This window comes from Scomber japonicus, chromosome 12, assembly GCF_027409825.1.
Source record: "Scomber japonicus isolate fScoJap1 chromosome 12, fScoJap1.pri, whole genome shotgun sequence".
Classification (NCBI taxonomy): domain Eukaryota; kingdom Metazoa; phylum Chordata; class Actinopteri; order Scombriformes; family Scombridae; genus Scomber; species Scomber japonicus.
In genome coordinates, this window is record NC_070589.1 from 3,025,144 (window position 1) to 3,039,341 (window position 14,198).

Sequence of the window (14,198 nt, forward strand, 5' to 3'; positions counted from 1 at the left end):
GGGAAATTATTCAGATATTTTGGGTATTTTCAAGACCAAACAATTTATAGAATACCCATCAGATCAATTGATATGAACACAGCCCACAGTAACGTAGCCCCTTGTCTGATGAATCATCAATAATTATAAAATACCCCCTCAAATATATGATTATTTCAAAATGTCATAGTTTTTTTTTTCTATGATGGTGAAATGGTTTGCAGCTGATTAGTCACTGTATGGTGACTTTGTTAATAATGCATTACAGAAAACTTGATCCAATCACAAACCTGCAGAGAATTTGAATTGAATTTAGGTGTTTATTTTGAACATGAGAATAAAAACAGATACATAAAGACAACAAACAAAACAAGAATAATAATATTCAAAAAGGAGTAGGAAGAAGTATATACTGATCAATTCCTACCCATTTCTCACTACTCGGTTAACTCATATATCGTTTATAAACAATTATCCAGCGTCAAAAAATAAATAAAACTTTTTCAAATATTCTTTTGGTTATCTTATTAAACTGATTTATATTAGTACTTTGTTTTGACTACACATACTCTTCACTGTTGAAGACAATGGTTTTTAAATTATACCCTCCTCTCTGTCACAGAACATTGTTGTATATTATGTCTTGTTTAAAGATAATTTGTGCAGTCTTAAATTTTACTCAGTTTTACTCCATGAACCTTAAAGCATGTGACTTAAAAATCAGTGTTTACATGTTTACAATGTCCTACATTGTTTACTATCCTATCTGCTCTTTTTGTATAGTATGCATAATTGTTCTAAGTTGCTTTTATAGGTGTTGGCCCATACTTCCACACAGTCATTCAGATATGGTAATATAAGTGTATAAGAGTGTCCAGTGATTTATGATACAGTATTGTAGACACAAGGGATGTATTTGGTTGTACACCTGATTGTCTTTCTTGTCACATTGTTTTCCTCTTTAAAGGGAATCAACAAAGACATGACACAGGAATGTATTCAGCTGTTGTTGAGATATTTGGGTCTTGAAGTGGAGAATCTTAACTATTGACACATTGACTGTCTTGGTCCAAAGGTGTGTGTGTTTCATGTGTGGGAGGAATGGGCTGGCCTCGATCAGGCGGAGGACTACCTGAGTTTTTTGGAATACCTGCTGTGGGTCTTCACCCCTCTGGCCATTGTCTTCATCTTGCCCTTCCTTATTGTCATCCTCCTCTACCTCTCTATACTCTTCCTTCATGTGTACAAGGTATGCAAACACTCTGTCCATCATCTGCACTGTGTGAAGTGTGAACTAGAGTTTATGTCCGTTAACAAATTTTGCCATCAGCCATTCAATCAGTAAAGACTTATCAGCAGTAAATTCTTACCAAACCAGCCACCTCAGGATGCAAGAATTTACCTAAGAATATCTAACAATTAAGTGTTCTCTACATATAATTTGTTCACTGAGAGGTAATGAGTTCAATATGATCTAATAATGTCCAATATTAACCTATTAAATGAGTATTGTGCATTTGCAAGAAAGCCTGACCTGATCTGTTATTTGACAGTTATGTCAGTTGTACAGAAGAATAAGGAGTTATGATCAAAACAATGGAAATATGACTCAGATTGTTATACAGCCACTGCTCACTCCACACTGTATCTCTCCTGATGTTTTCATCTAACAGAGAAAGAATCAGCTGAGGGAGGCTTACTGCAACAACCTGTGGGATGGAGCCAGGAAGACCCTGGCTATTCTGTGGGATGGACATGGAGCTATATGGCATGGTAAGACAACATTGGCTTGTTTTACTGATGATTTGTGGCAGCTTTTTAGATGCTGTGCATTCATATAGCATTTAGACTGCTGCTTGAAAGTTTGTGAACCCTTTAGAATTTGCTCGATTTCTCCATAAATATGACCTGAAACATCATCAGATTTCCATACAAGTCCTAACACTAGATAGAGACATCAGGGGGGTATTCCAGGTAGGAGGTTCAACAAACTCTGAGTCTAATCCTGAACTCTGAGTTGACTTACTCTGAGATGGGAAACTCTGAGTATCTGGTTCCAGAACAGCTGATCTGAATTAGTTCAATGAACTCTGAGTATGTACACCTTGAGTTTGGCGCATGCGCGACCACTATAAAAAGCTGTCATCAATGGAGCCCCGATACCTTGATTCACAATAGCAACTGCTGAGAAAACAAGCTCAAGTTACGTAACCTCACTGTAACTGGAGCTCCCCCTGCAGGCCTGTGGTGAATATGAACATATATTTAACAAAAAGTAACACCGCTGCAGACGAAGGAGAGAGAAGCAGCATGGGAGAAAATTGCTGCCTGAGTCAATGCTTAAGTTTTAATACACCACTCCACTGACTTAGCTTACCTCACTTAAAATTGTAGCATACAAGTGAAAAAGTGGTGTAACGTATTTGGAAGCAGGTAAAAATGAAATAAAAAAACATAATTCAGAAAAGTAAGGCACATTTTGCTGGGCCATGATTGTACCTCGATTTGATTATTTTCATAGTTGACGTAGGCTATTAAACAAAGTAAATGTTAATTCAGTGGCTATTTCAACATGTAGTAATTTAAACCCCCAACAGAAAGCTGTTTAACACATATATCCTCTCATCTAATATCCTGCTTAGTAGATTAACATTTTCCACTATTTTAACACAGTGTTACTTATTATACATATTGGAGTCATTGATTTTAAGACTGAAATGTGACGATGTGTACACTAAAATACTTCCTAAAAATAAGATCAACAAGAAGGCAAATATGGCCAGAGAATGTTAAGAAATGATTGAGTGTAATGAACAGTGATACTGCATCTCCAGACATAAGGCATTGAGAATTAATTCTGCCTCGATATCTATCAGATTGCGAAGAAACGGATCATCCATGTCTGGCAGCTTGCTTCGGGTAGGAGGAGACAGGTAGAAACTCAGAGTTTCTTAAAAACAAGACTGCCAGCGAACAGGTTATGTTCACAGAGTCAGTTACCATGGTGACTGACTCAGAGTTTCAGTTACCTCTCTTTCTGGAACGGATAACACAGAATTTCCTCATGTCAGGTTTAACATACTCTGAGTTTTCCATATAACACACTTTCTGGAATACCCCCCAGTTTAACAAATGAGCCTCACACTTGTTTGTTTATTCATTGAGGAAATGATCCATTATTACATAGTTCTGTGTGGCAAAAGTGTGTGACTCTCTAGGATTATCAATTCATTTGAATGGGACATTAGAGTTGAGTGTTTCAATCATGACAATGAGTGACAATCAAGTGTGAGTCTTGTCTTATTCAAAGAAGAGAAATCTGGATCTTCACTATCAAAGTCTGAGCTTTACAGCACAGGTTTGTGGAAGAGTGTCATGCTGAAACAAAGGAGATCTCTGAGAACCCTAAAAGGAGAGTTACTGATAGACTGGAAGGGGTTACAAAACCATTTGTCAAGAGTTTGGACTATCAGGTAGATTGTGTACAAATGGAAGACAGGACCACTCTTACCCTCCCCAGGAGTGGTTGGACAACAAAGATCACATCAAGAGCAGGTGTGTAATAGTTTGGGAGGCCACAAGGGACCCCAGGGTAACATCTAGGAGAGTAGCTACAGTCTCTTGCAGTGGCTACAGTCAATGTTCATGAGTCCAACATCAGCAGAACACCGAACATTAATTGATATACATGGCAGAGTTAAAAGGAAAAAAGACACTTCTCTCCAAAAATAACATTGCTGCTGTCTATGGTTTGTTTAAGACCACGTGGATAAGCCAGGAGCCAGGTGGACAAATAATCTGTCCACGGATGAGACCAAAGTCTAACTTTTTGGCTTGAATGAGAAGCATTTTGTTTGGTGATGAGCAAACACAGCATTCATACATAAAAACCTCCTCTCATCTGTGAAACATGGTGGTGGCAGTACGATAGTTTGGGCCTGCTTTGTTGCGTCTGAACAAGTCGGCATTCAATCACTGATGGAGCTATGATTTCTGAGTTGTATCAGTTGATGAACTGAAGCTCAACAGAAAGTGGGTCATGACATAAGACAACAACCATAAACACACAAGTTGTTTTACCAAAGAATGATTACAGAAGAAAGGTTGGGACAAAGTCATGACCTTAATTCTATAGAAATACTGTGGAAGGATCTGAAGTGGGCAGTTCATGCCAAGAAGCCCACCAACACTTGAGACGGTTTTGTAAGGAGGATTGGGCTAACATTCCAGAAATGCTTGTTTGAAAGCAGGGGGTCACATACTTTTGCCTAAATAGTCATAATGTTAGTTTCATTTGTTTAATTGGATTCTTTAGTTTCAGGACTGATCATGTTTTGGTCACAATTGTGCAGAAATACAGCAAATTCTAAAGGGTTTACAAACTGTCATCAGCACTGTATACAACTGTTAATGACATCTATCTATCTACTAAAGGAAGCAATTTGGTGCAATGTGGACACATGATACATTTAATAATTATAAACTTTGAATAAAGCAGAGATCAGCAAGCTGCTCTGCTCTGTGCAGGGGTAGGATAGACTTTATTTGTGTGTTTTATTTTTAATGCAGCCCTTATTTGAGGCTATTTGAAATGAGACAATAACATTTATTTACTACTACGATCAACTGTATCAATCTTTCTATGCGTTGAAGTAGCAGCTGTTGGACAAGTAATTGGCCCAGTCTAAACAGGCATGCTACTGCAATACTGTTTAAGATCCCAGATGAAATTATGGTCCCAAAGACACTCATTATACAGTACCAGCCAAAATGTTTGAACACATCTACTAATTCAAGGTCTCTCTCTATTTTCTACATTGCAGAACAATTCTGAAGACATTGAAACTATAAAATAACACACATGAATCATGTAGTAGATAAAAAGGACAAGAAACAAATTAATGTGTTATATTTTGGATTCCTTAAAGTAGCCACTGTTTGCTTTGACGAAAGCTTTGCACAATCTTGGCACTGTCTCAGGTATTTTCATAAGGTAGTCACATCTTTTGTTGGGTGATTTTACTTCATTCTGTGGTCCATATGAATTAGGTTTAGGTCAGGTGATTGTGGAGGCCATGCCATCTGATACACCATTCCGTCATTCTTTGTCTTGGTCAGATAGCCCTTACATAGATATGGGTGTTTTGGGTTATTGTTCTTGTTGGAAAACAAGTGCTTGTCCTGCTAAGCATAAAGCAGATGAGGTGGTGTATTGCTGCAGGATGTTGTGGTGTGGTTGTGGCCATGCTGATTAAGTGTGCCCTGAAATGTCTAAATACATCACCAACAGTGTATGCAGCAAAGCCCCCAACACCATCACACTTCTCCATGCAGAGCTCTTGAAATGTTCTATAGTTTTGATGTCCTCAGTATTGTTCTACAATGTAGAAAAAAGTAAAAATAGTAATGGCATTCATGTTCACTCGAGGATGGGTCCTACAGGCCTTTGTTATTCCATGGCTTTTCATACAGCACCACCCACTGTGAGCGTTAGTTCTACTTACATCTAATGTTTCAAAGATTTAAGCAGCCTAAACAAGGGTTTTAATGGAGTAACATGCATTCTTTGTGTTCTTTGACCCGTGTTCCAGGCTATGAAATCTATGGGATGGAGAAGATCCCTGACAAAGGACCAGCGCTGATAGTGTACTATCACGGAGCCATTCCTATCGACTACTACTACTTTCTGGCCAGTCTCATCATCCAGAAGGGACGAACCTGCCACTCTGTTGCTGACCATTTTCTCTTCAAGATCCCAGGTACTCACACTGTTTCACACATGCACACACAAATACACATTGTAAAGAGTCAGCAAAGTACAGGTTGGGCAGTACAATCATCCAGCTCAACCTCTCCTTAATGGCCACCTGGGCACTTAAAATTACATTTCACTTTGTCATAATTGTGCGTGCCTTCCTTGTAAACAGGAATGGAAGACGTGTGCTGGGGAAGTAGCTCTGCAAACTGTGGTAGAGAGAGAGAAAAGGTCCAGGTCCTTCATTCAGCTCAATTAAACATAAGCCAATGACACTACAATAAAGTGGAAGTGATCAATTATCAGAGATCAGAGCAGGCTGTTGCTGCTGGTCTAACTGACTTATGTGACTGTGTTTTTACTGTTAATTCCTCTTAACATAAGTAGATATATACTCACATTTGGCGTTATGATGAAGGTGGTGTGGAGCACTTTCTAATACATCGGTCCAACATCTCCCATAGGTGTTCAGTTGGGAGTATCGTATCAGGTTTTTATAACCAATGTTTGTTCTGTAGGCTTCAGCATTTCCGAGCCTGCATTTGGTGTAAAAAGCCTGCATATATCAGTATCGGGTGCTATTGGTATCGGAAATTAAGAGTTGGACAATATTGGAATATCGGATATCGTCAGAAAGGGCAGATGGGGATATTAATGTTTCATGATAGGATAAAGATTGATTGATTAAATGATTGACTTTATTTATATAGCGCCAAATCACAACAAAAGTCATCTCAGTTCATCTTCAGAACTACTTTGTATTGATTCGTAGTGACCCTTCCCTCTAAGGGGATAAGTGGACCAAAACCATGCTAGCAAAATGCCCCCCACAGTATAACAGAGCTACCACATCCCCTCACTGTAGGGCTCAAGCATTCAGACCTGTGCCAATTTTTCCTTTAATTTGTCACCCATCTGTATTAAAGAAGCTCAGGTCTGTCCTTACCTCAATGGCATTTTCCTTATAACATTTGGAAGAGGAAGTGACACACTGCACCACAGTGTGCAGCTGGATACTGTGGTGCATTTTTTGTCATTTGGAGCTTGTATAGGCTACCTCTCAATGAACTATCCATTGGACTAGGGCCTGCTGACTTTGCACACAGATTTTTGCACTTTTTTGCACTTTTTACACGATTAATGATCATCTGTACTGTGCTGTAGATGTAAAACAGAACTATGATCTTTCCTGCTCTATATATGGGAATCAGTGATACCATTCTGGGTTAAAGTAGTGGACTTCCTAAGCATCCGACCCCTGACTCCTGCTGTATGCTAACTAGAGAATCAATCTCAAATTCCAAATGTATCAAAAGGAATATTGTCTGTTATTATGGTGGGTTTGATTACAGCCACAAGAATTATCTTGCGATACTGGAAAACTGCTGGACCTGAAAGACTGGATATATGCAATGGTTGAGACCACATCTTATGAATATATGCTCAACAGATTGAAAGGGAACATGGATGATGGACAATCCCTTGAGAGCTATTTTGGGCCTATACAAGAAATTATGAAAACTGAATGCAATACACTCCCTTCTTCTCTATTATGGACTGAATTTCTCACTTCCATATATGTGAATTAGATTTATTTTTTATTTCTGATTTTTTAATATTCCTCTCTTCTATATGCCATGTCTAACAATGTCTACACCAAAGCCATTATCTGTATCACCAACCCTGCACCCATGGATATTACTGTTACCATTGAACATTCAATACAAATTTCAATGACAAGAATTCCTGCAGCTTGGAAGGTGTTGTTTTGCCATATTGGTCAATATGCTAAGGCACTTCCTGTGATGCCAAGTACATTTTTTGTAATATCCCATGAGAACTTAATAATGACACTATCTAGCTTCATCTAAGGGACCTTACCCTGAAGGGAAATTTGAGGCAAGCAAGTTTGCACACATGTAAAAATATACAGTACATTTTCACACATAAAAATAATCTAAAAATACAATTATGACAATGTAGGAAAAGGGTTGAAACTCACAAGGATTAATGGCAGTGGCTGGTCAACTGGCCAAAAATATCTAACACCACCACCAAGGCAGATCAGAAGTATCAAAAGTGTAAATGCATTAACCTGTCCATACATGAAGTAAACTAACCATTTATTGTACTGTAGCTTCTGGAACAAGACCAAACATCCTTCTGTTTGTTTTATATACAGGTAATCTAAAACGCATTTGATTAAAGTAGTCATAGACGACTGTGGGGTCAGTGTTTATCTTATATGCCTTTTTGAGGACATCCGTAGTTCAGTATTAAGCTATACTCTTTTGTGTTTTGCCAGTAATTAATAATTGATTCTATGCTTTGTGTCCTTCAACAAAAAAGAGTAGAATACCACATTCATGTTATCCAACCAAGACTGTGGAATATACAGAGAACCAATCCATTTTTATTTATCAATCAATGTTTAGCAGAAGAAAATAAAAGTTGTTCTGGCGTCATAAGGACAAAGACAGGGTGAACCACCTCCTTATGTCGTCTGTTATAAAACTTAGTAAAGAAGAGAATTCACATCTCTGGTTTCCAGTACTGTATGTATAACTGTATGGCTTCACTTTGGGGTTTATTTATTTTATAACTTGAGAAACTGTTAAATGATTTAATAATTTCGAAGGCTTTTGGTACAGAGAGTGATGGAGTGGACAGAGCATACATGCTTAGTTTTTCTTTGAATGGTGATGTTGAATGCGATGTTAATGCTGTCAGCCACAACTGTACAGTCAATCCTTGGAACCTTATTGATTACCTCTATACATCACACCAGTCATGAAAGCTCTGAATGATCAGGGTTCAGTGTGTTGTCTGCCATTAGTCTGTCATTTATGACTCTATGGTCTCCTAATTTGACACAGTGACCATCTCTCTCAGACTTGATATCCTGTAGTCTGACCCTGGTATCAACCTAAAAATCCTCTACAATAAGAATATGACCATGTATTTGGTGCTGACTTTCAGTATTATTGTTACTTAATCATGCTCATGTAATCAATCAATCAAGACTTTTAGGTGGCACATTCATGTCCATGGTATACATCTGATCTGGGTTTATGTATTCATGTAAATTATTTCTTGGTCACTTATTTTTAAATACCATTTAATATGTTTGATATGTTAAAATCTTATCTTGTCTCCCTTTCTTGTATATCCTTACCCTCTCTCATCTTGTCCGGTTCCTCCAGGTTTCAAGTTACTATTGGAGGTGTTCAGTGTGATCCATGGTCCTCAGGAGGAGTGTGTGCGGGCTCTGAGGAGTGGTCACCTGTTGGGGATTTCTCCAGGAGGAGTGCGGGAGGCTCTGTTCAGTGATGAGACTTACCCTCTCCTCTGGGGCAAACGCAAAGGTTTCGCACAAGTTGCCATTGATTCTAAAGTGGTGCGTTGTTTTTCCTGAAATCTACTGTCACTGTCTGTCACTACTTTTGTTAAAGTTTCAGCCCAGAGTGCATGTGGACATCATACTGTTCACTCCATGTTACATTCCGATATAGTTGCAGATACTATACTTGTGGATTACTCAATTAATTGTTCCTGGTGGATTACTTTTTGTTCATTCCAAATTCGACTGTTAACAGATGCTAATTTTCCAGTGGTGTAAAATGCTGTGCAGTGTTTCAGCATCTGATAAGACTTTATATGCATTATTCTGTAGCTCCAACTCAACTTTGTGGATTGTATTTCCTTGTCTCACTGATACTTTAAAGGATAGGTTTACAATTTTCAAAATGTCAGGTAAGTGACCAGATGAACACTGCACTGAAAAAGGTTTTCCTCTCCTATTCATACTGACCAGTCAGTCCAGTCAAGAAGCACTACAGTAACAGACAAGTAGCCATCCTTTTTGTTATACTTTGAATAAGGACATGTGCAATTCTGCATTGCAGAAAGACTCTCTCTCTAATCTTCTCCATCTCTTTGTCTGTTCTCTTTCTTTCAGCCAGTAATTCCCATGTTTACGCAAAATTTGCGGGAAGGCTTCAGATCTCTTGGAACACTCGGTAAGTGTAGAAAAAACTAACTCTCTCTCTCTCTCTCTCTCTCTCTCTCTCTCTCTCTCTCTCTCTCTCTCACTCTCTCACTCTCACACGCTCACTCTCTCTCTCTGACTCGTTGTTGTTGTCTCTCTCTCTCTCTCACTCTCAGGGTCCTATCTTAACCCTGCGCACAGCGGCGTCAGGCATGACACGTGTCTTTGCTAGTTTAAGACCATATTTGTCTCAACATGTTGTCTAAATAGCACTTGCACTCATCTGCGTACCTGTGAGTGTGTTGGTCTCAAAATGAGGTGTGGTCAGGGATTGCTGTTTTGAGGTAGTGGAAAGCAATTGCGTAATTGACCAACAAAACTCTGGTTTATAGTCAATGCCTATGTTATTTTAAGGGCATCATCAAGATTTTAATAGGTGGGTGCGCAATGTGTGTACACTCTGCCTGTTACACACACAGGAACAGGCACAACTGTATGAGGGGTTAACATGATTAAACGTTTTTGAATAATATTTAATGCACATTTTTGAGATGACATTTATCAGGTTTCCATTCTTTCAACAATTAAAACCCTGCTGAGTTTACCTGTTACTCCATGACTGAACAAAACCATTAAAGAGAACCAAAACTGTAATTAAAAGATAAACAAATGAAAACAAAGCGCCGTGGCATCTGTGTGCTGTCACGGTGCACAGTGACCTAATGGGAGGAGATGAGAGAATATTCAGCAAAAAGCAAGTTATTGGTGTTTTTGTGGAAAATAGTCCTCAGAACTACTACGTCTTTTTATGGAGGAAAGCTGCTCTGCTGCCACTTAGTGATTTTATCAACAAGAAAAGCATCTGAACATCTGTGGTTAAAACATCTGTACTGCTCTATTAATGAATGTGGCTGATTCTTACAGTGTCTGTTCTCCACAGCTGTTTATACTGTATGAAAAGTTTCTTCTTCAGTTCATAAAATCCTGGCAGCATCTGATGGCAGCAGGACTGATATGTTAATAGATGTGCAGCCTCTTTATGAATGAAATGTCGGGTTAGCAGCTCTAACTGCACCTCTGGATTTAAAGGGAGATGACACTGATTGGTTTACTGTATGTTACGCCCAAAACACACCCATGATTCATTAAGAGACTTGGAAGCCTGTTCCTGGAGAATCCCATTTTCCCGTTAAAACAACGAAAGTGGATTTGGACATGCCTTAAATGCACTTACACCACACGCTTCACACCATGCGCTAGAGGTAGTTAAAGTAGGGCTGTCTAACTCTCTCATGATTTTACCGAACTCAGCAGGAAACATGCTTTTAAAGCACATGCTGGTGGGAGAAGTTGTGGGTCACAGCGACATCAAATCTGCTGCACGGATGAACAGTGCTGTGGTGATCTTTGTTGTGATGGAGGCCAGCATTGTTGATCTGGTGTTGATGGAAATGGTGTCATGTAGCCTGAGCCTGCCTGGAGAAAAATCCCCTCTGCTAATAAAACACAGTGTGAAGATGTTAGAGGAAACATAAAGGGATAGACTAGACATAAAGATGAAGGGACAAAAGACACTGAAACTGAGAAACACAAACAGAGTAGGTGAGAACGGGGTTGGTTGTCACATTCATCAGATCTTGGAGTAAACTGCTTGACTTTGAGGTGAGAGGATTTTTAGTGTTTTTCATGTGAAAATGTAAATATCCAATTCCTTACACAATATAATAAATTATAAATTTATAATAAAACAATCATTAGCATTAAAAAGTATGAAGAGAGTGATAGTTTGCTCTTAGCTAAAACATGTGGTTGTTAGCTTAGCTGGTAGCAAAAAATCCCAGTTGGGGATGTTTGTCACATTCTCTTTGGGGTTGGTTGTCACATGTTGGCATATATACATATATAGTGTGATATATATCTAGTTCCTTCTTTCTTTTAAGATAGCAGAATGACCAGGAACTTTGTCAGGAAGACAAACAAGAGCCAGACTCCTCCAGATGTGAAGCTCAGAGCAGTCAGAGAGGTGAAAATATATCATCTTCAGCCATTTGAATGATGTCAAACCAACTGTATAACATACAAACTAATATAACTCATGTGCCACAAGGATTATTTTTTAAATATATATTTTGGTCAATTTTTACAGTTAAAAAATATGAATAAAATTCTGCTTTTCTGCACTTTTGCAGCGATGACTCTCTCTTTTTGAGGGATGAGGGATATTAGTCTGTATGTTATACAGTTGGTTTGACATTATTCACTCAAATGGCTGAAGCGCATAATAGGTTTGTGTTTTGAATGTCAAATGAATGTTGAATATTAAACTAACTTAATGTCGCTTGAAAATCTGTACCTTTCATATAGGATGTCATCGGGGACATCTAAAGGATTGCATCTCCCTTAAAACTCATTCTCTCCTAAGCGCTCCTCTCACAATCCGCACACCAATGTTGACAGTATCTTTTAAGAATGGGCAGGCCATTTTCTAAGAGAACTGATTGGTCAGGAGGTGGTGCTTTTATAGTCGTTGATCTCTTATCCAGAACATAACATGCTCCGGAGCAGGTTAGCCGTTCAGCATAAGTTACCATGGTGATTTACCCCGGTAAGAAGTGAACCAGCTTCGTAGTACGGAAAACCCAGGGTTAACCCTGAAGTTATCTCGATAAGAGAAAATCCAGCTTCGTAGTACAGGCCTCAGGTCTTCCAGGCCTGGTGTTTTTAGCATCATCCAGAACATAGGATGCTTTGGGTAGTCATTCAAGGGGTAGGCCATCTCTAATAACCACTTTGACGAGGTCAGCTAACTCACTCAGATGAGTCTTAAGTGTTGAGAATGTGGTACACTTCCCAATTCTGTACAAGCTGCTTGTGGTATCACAACCCGTGAGGGCGTGATATGCTGGTAAACACTCACAAAAAACTGTCCCAAGCTACTGAACAATCAAATAGACAGGGACAAATCTTTCCTTTAGGCCATGTCCAGAGTGCATGAACACTGCTCCAAACCAGCAGACAAACATATATTATCACAAGAGCAAGAGTTCCTGGCGGGGGGAATTTTATTTAAACCGCCAGTGTTTACCCTGATTCAATTGACTCTTTGTGTCCATATGAACTGTATATTACAATTGACCATTTGAAATATATAATTATTAAATGTAATAGAAATATGGAGTAGCCCTTACCTCATACAAGTTATTTTGCAGTAATTTGTCAGTATTCTTCTCACCACAGAAATTGTCTTTGGCCATTTCTTCTCATACCAATGTTTCACTTTCTTTCATTTGGGACACCACATGGAATGACGTTGCACCCTGATTATGCATGCTACATTCACATATTTCGCATTGCTGGATTCAGCACAACCTCACCTTTCTAACAAGCCATCATATGTGTTTCTATGACAATCCATGGCAAAGCAGTTACAAAGTTAATGAAAACATTCAGCATAGATATGATTTTTTTCATAGCCGCCTATTTTAGGAGTGTGTTCCAAGGCCTCTATCTCCCACATACTTCATGATATTCACACCCTACTTGTGTTATTATGTACAGCAACATCCTGACTACATACATGTCAATTCTTCAATGTGTGTTAACCCCCATACGGACAAGCTGTATTTTAGCCCTTTTTTAGTTTTGAGGTATATAACAATATCTATCAATTTAACCATCTTTGCAGGAAAATATTTTTGTCCAAGAACCCATTTCATATATGGGAGACCTTAGTGATGAGGAAAAACAATGTTGCATTTAGTTCTACCTCCGCTTGGGGTATGTCAAGATTTTGGGGGCATTGTCACTAGCCTAAATGTTCCTGATGCGTCTCCAGCCTGGAGGTAACAGGATAATATGTCATCAATGCAGGACGTGGAGGTTGTTTTGGTAAAAGCATGACAATAGTTGATGTACGTGGTTGCAGTAATCTGAACAGTTGGAATAGTTAGGAAAACATTTTTCTCTAAATCTCTTCAGCCTGAACTAAAAGCAAATCAGCGCGTGTCTAACTGGCATGATAACTGTGAGAGGAATCCTTTGGCCTTCTTGTAGAAGCCATGTAGGCGGCAACAACATCTGGACAAAAGTGGTCAGCTTGAGATGCATAATAGAGACAGGTGTGAACAGCAATGTGTCTCTCCACTAGAGAGAGACACACAATAAAAGATATGAAAAAAGTTAAATGAGCAGAGTTCTTTGCAGACAAATAATTACCGTAAAAACGGTTAAAATAAGACTTACCTTTGATACAAATGGTTTCATTTAAAAGTGGGGTGCTTCTTATACATTGGTGTGTCCTACAGCAGTAAAATGCAAACAGAGGTTGCATCTGGATTTGGTTATAGGTCTATAAAGGGCTGTTAACACTAAGAACAATAACTATAACAATAACTATAGAGATAACAATGTGAGCATCCACACTTATGAACTACAACGTCCTGTAAACAGTGGTGTCAAGCATGGGCTGCATGTTCC

General features: G+C 38.7%; 1 protein-coding gene across 2 annotated transcripts in view; it reads left to right on the top strand.

Annotated features, from left to right (window-relative positions):
• tmem68 (transmembrane protein 68) overlaps positions 1-14,198 on the top strand; it is a 30,360-nt gene that overhangs the window by 12,052 nt on the left and 4,110 nt on the right. For both annotated transcript variants that reach the window (XM_053330252.1, XM_053330251.1), the window contains exons 3-7: positions 1,055-1,228; positions 1,653-1,752; positions 5,571-5,738; positions 8,938-9,131; positions 9,693-9,753. In XM_053330252.1, coding sequence (XP_053186227.1) covers positions 1,055-1,228; positions 1,653-1,752; positions 5,571-5,738; positions 8,938-9,131; positions 9,693-9,753 — 697 coding nt within the window. The remainder of the gene's footprint in view (positions 1-1,054; positions 1,229-1,652; positions 1,753-5,570; positions 5,739-8,937; positions 9,132-9,692; positions 9,754-14,198) is intronic.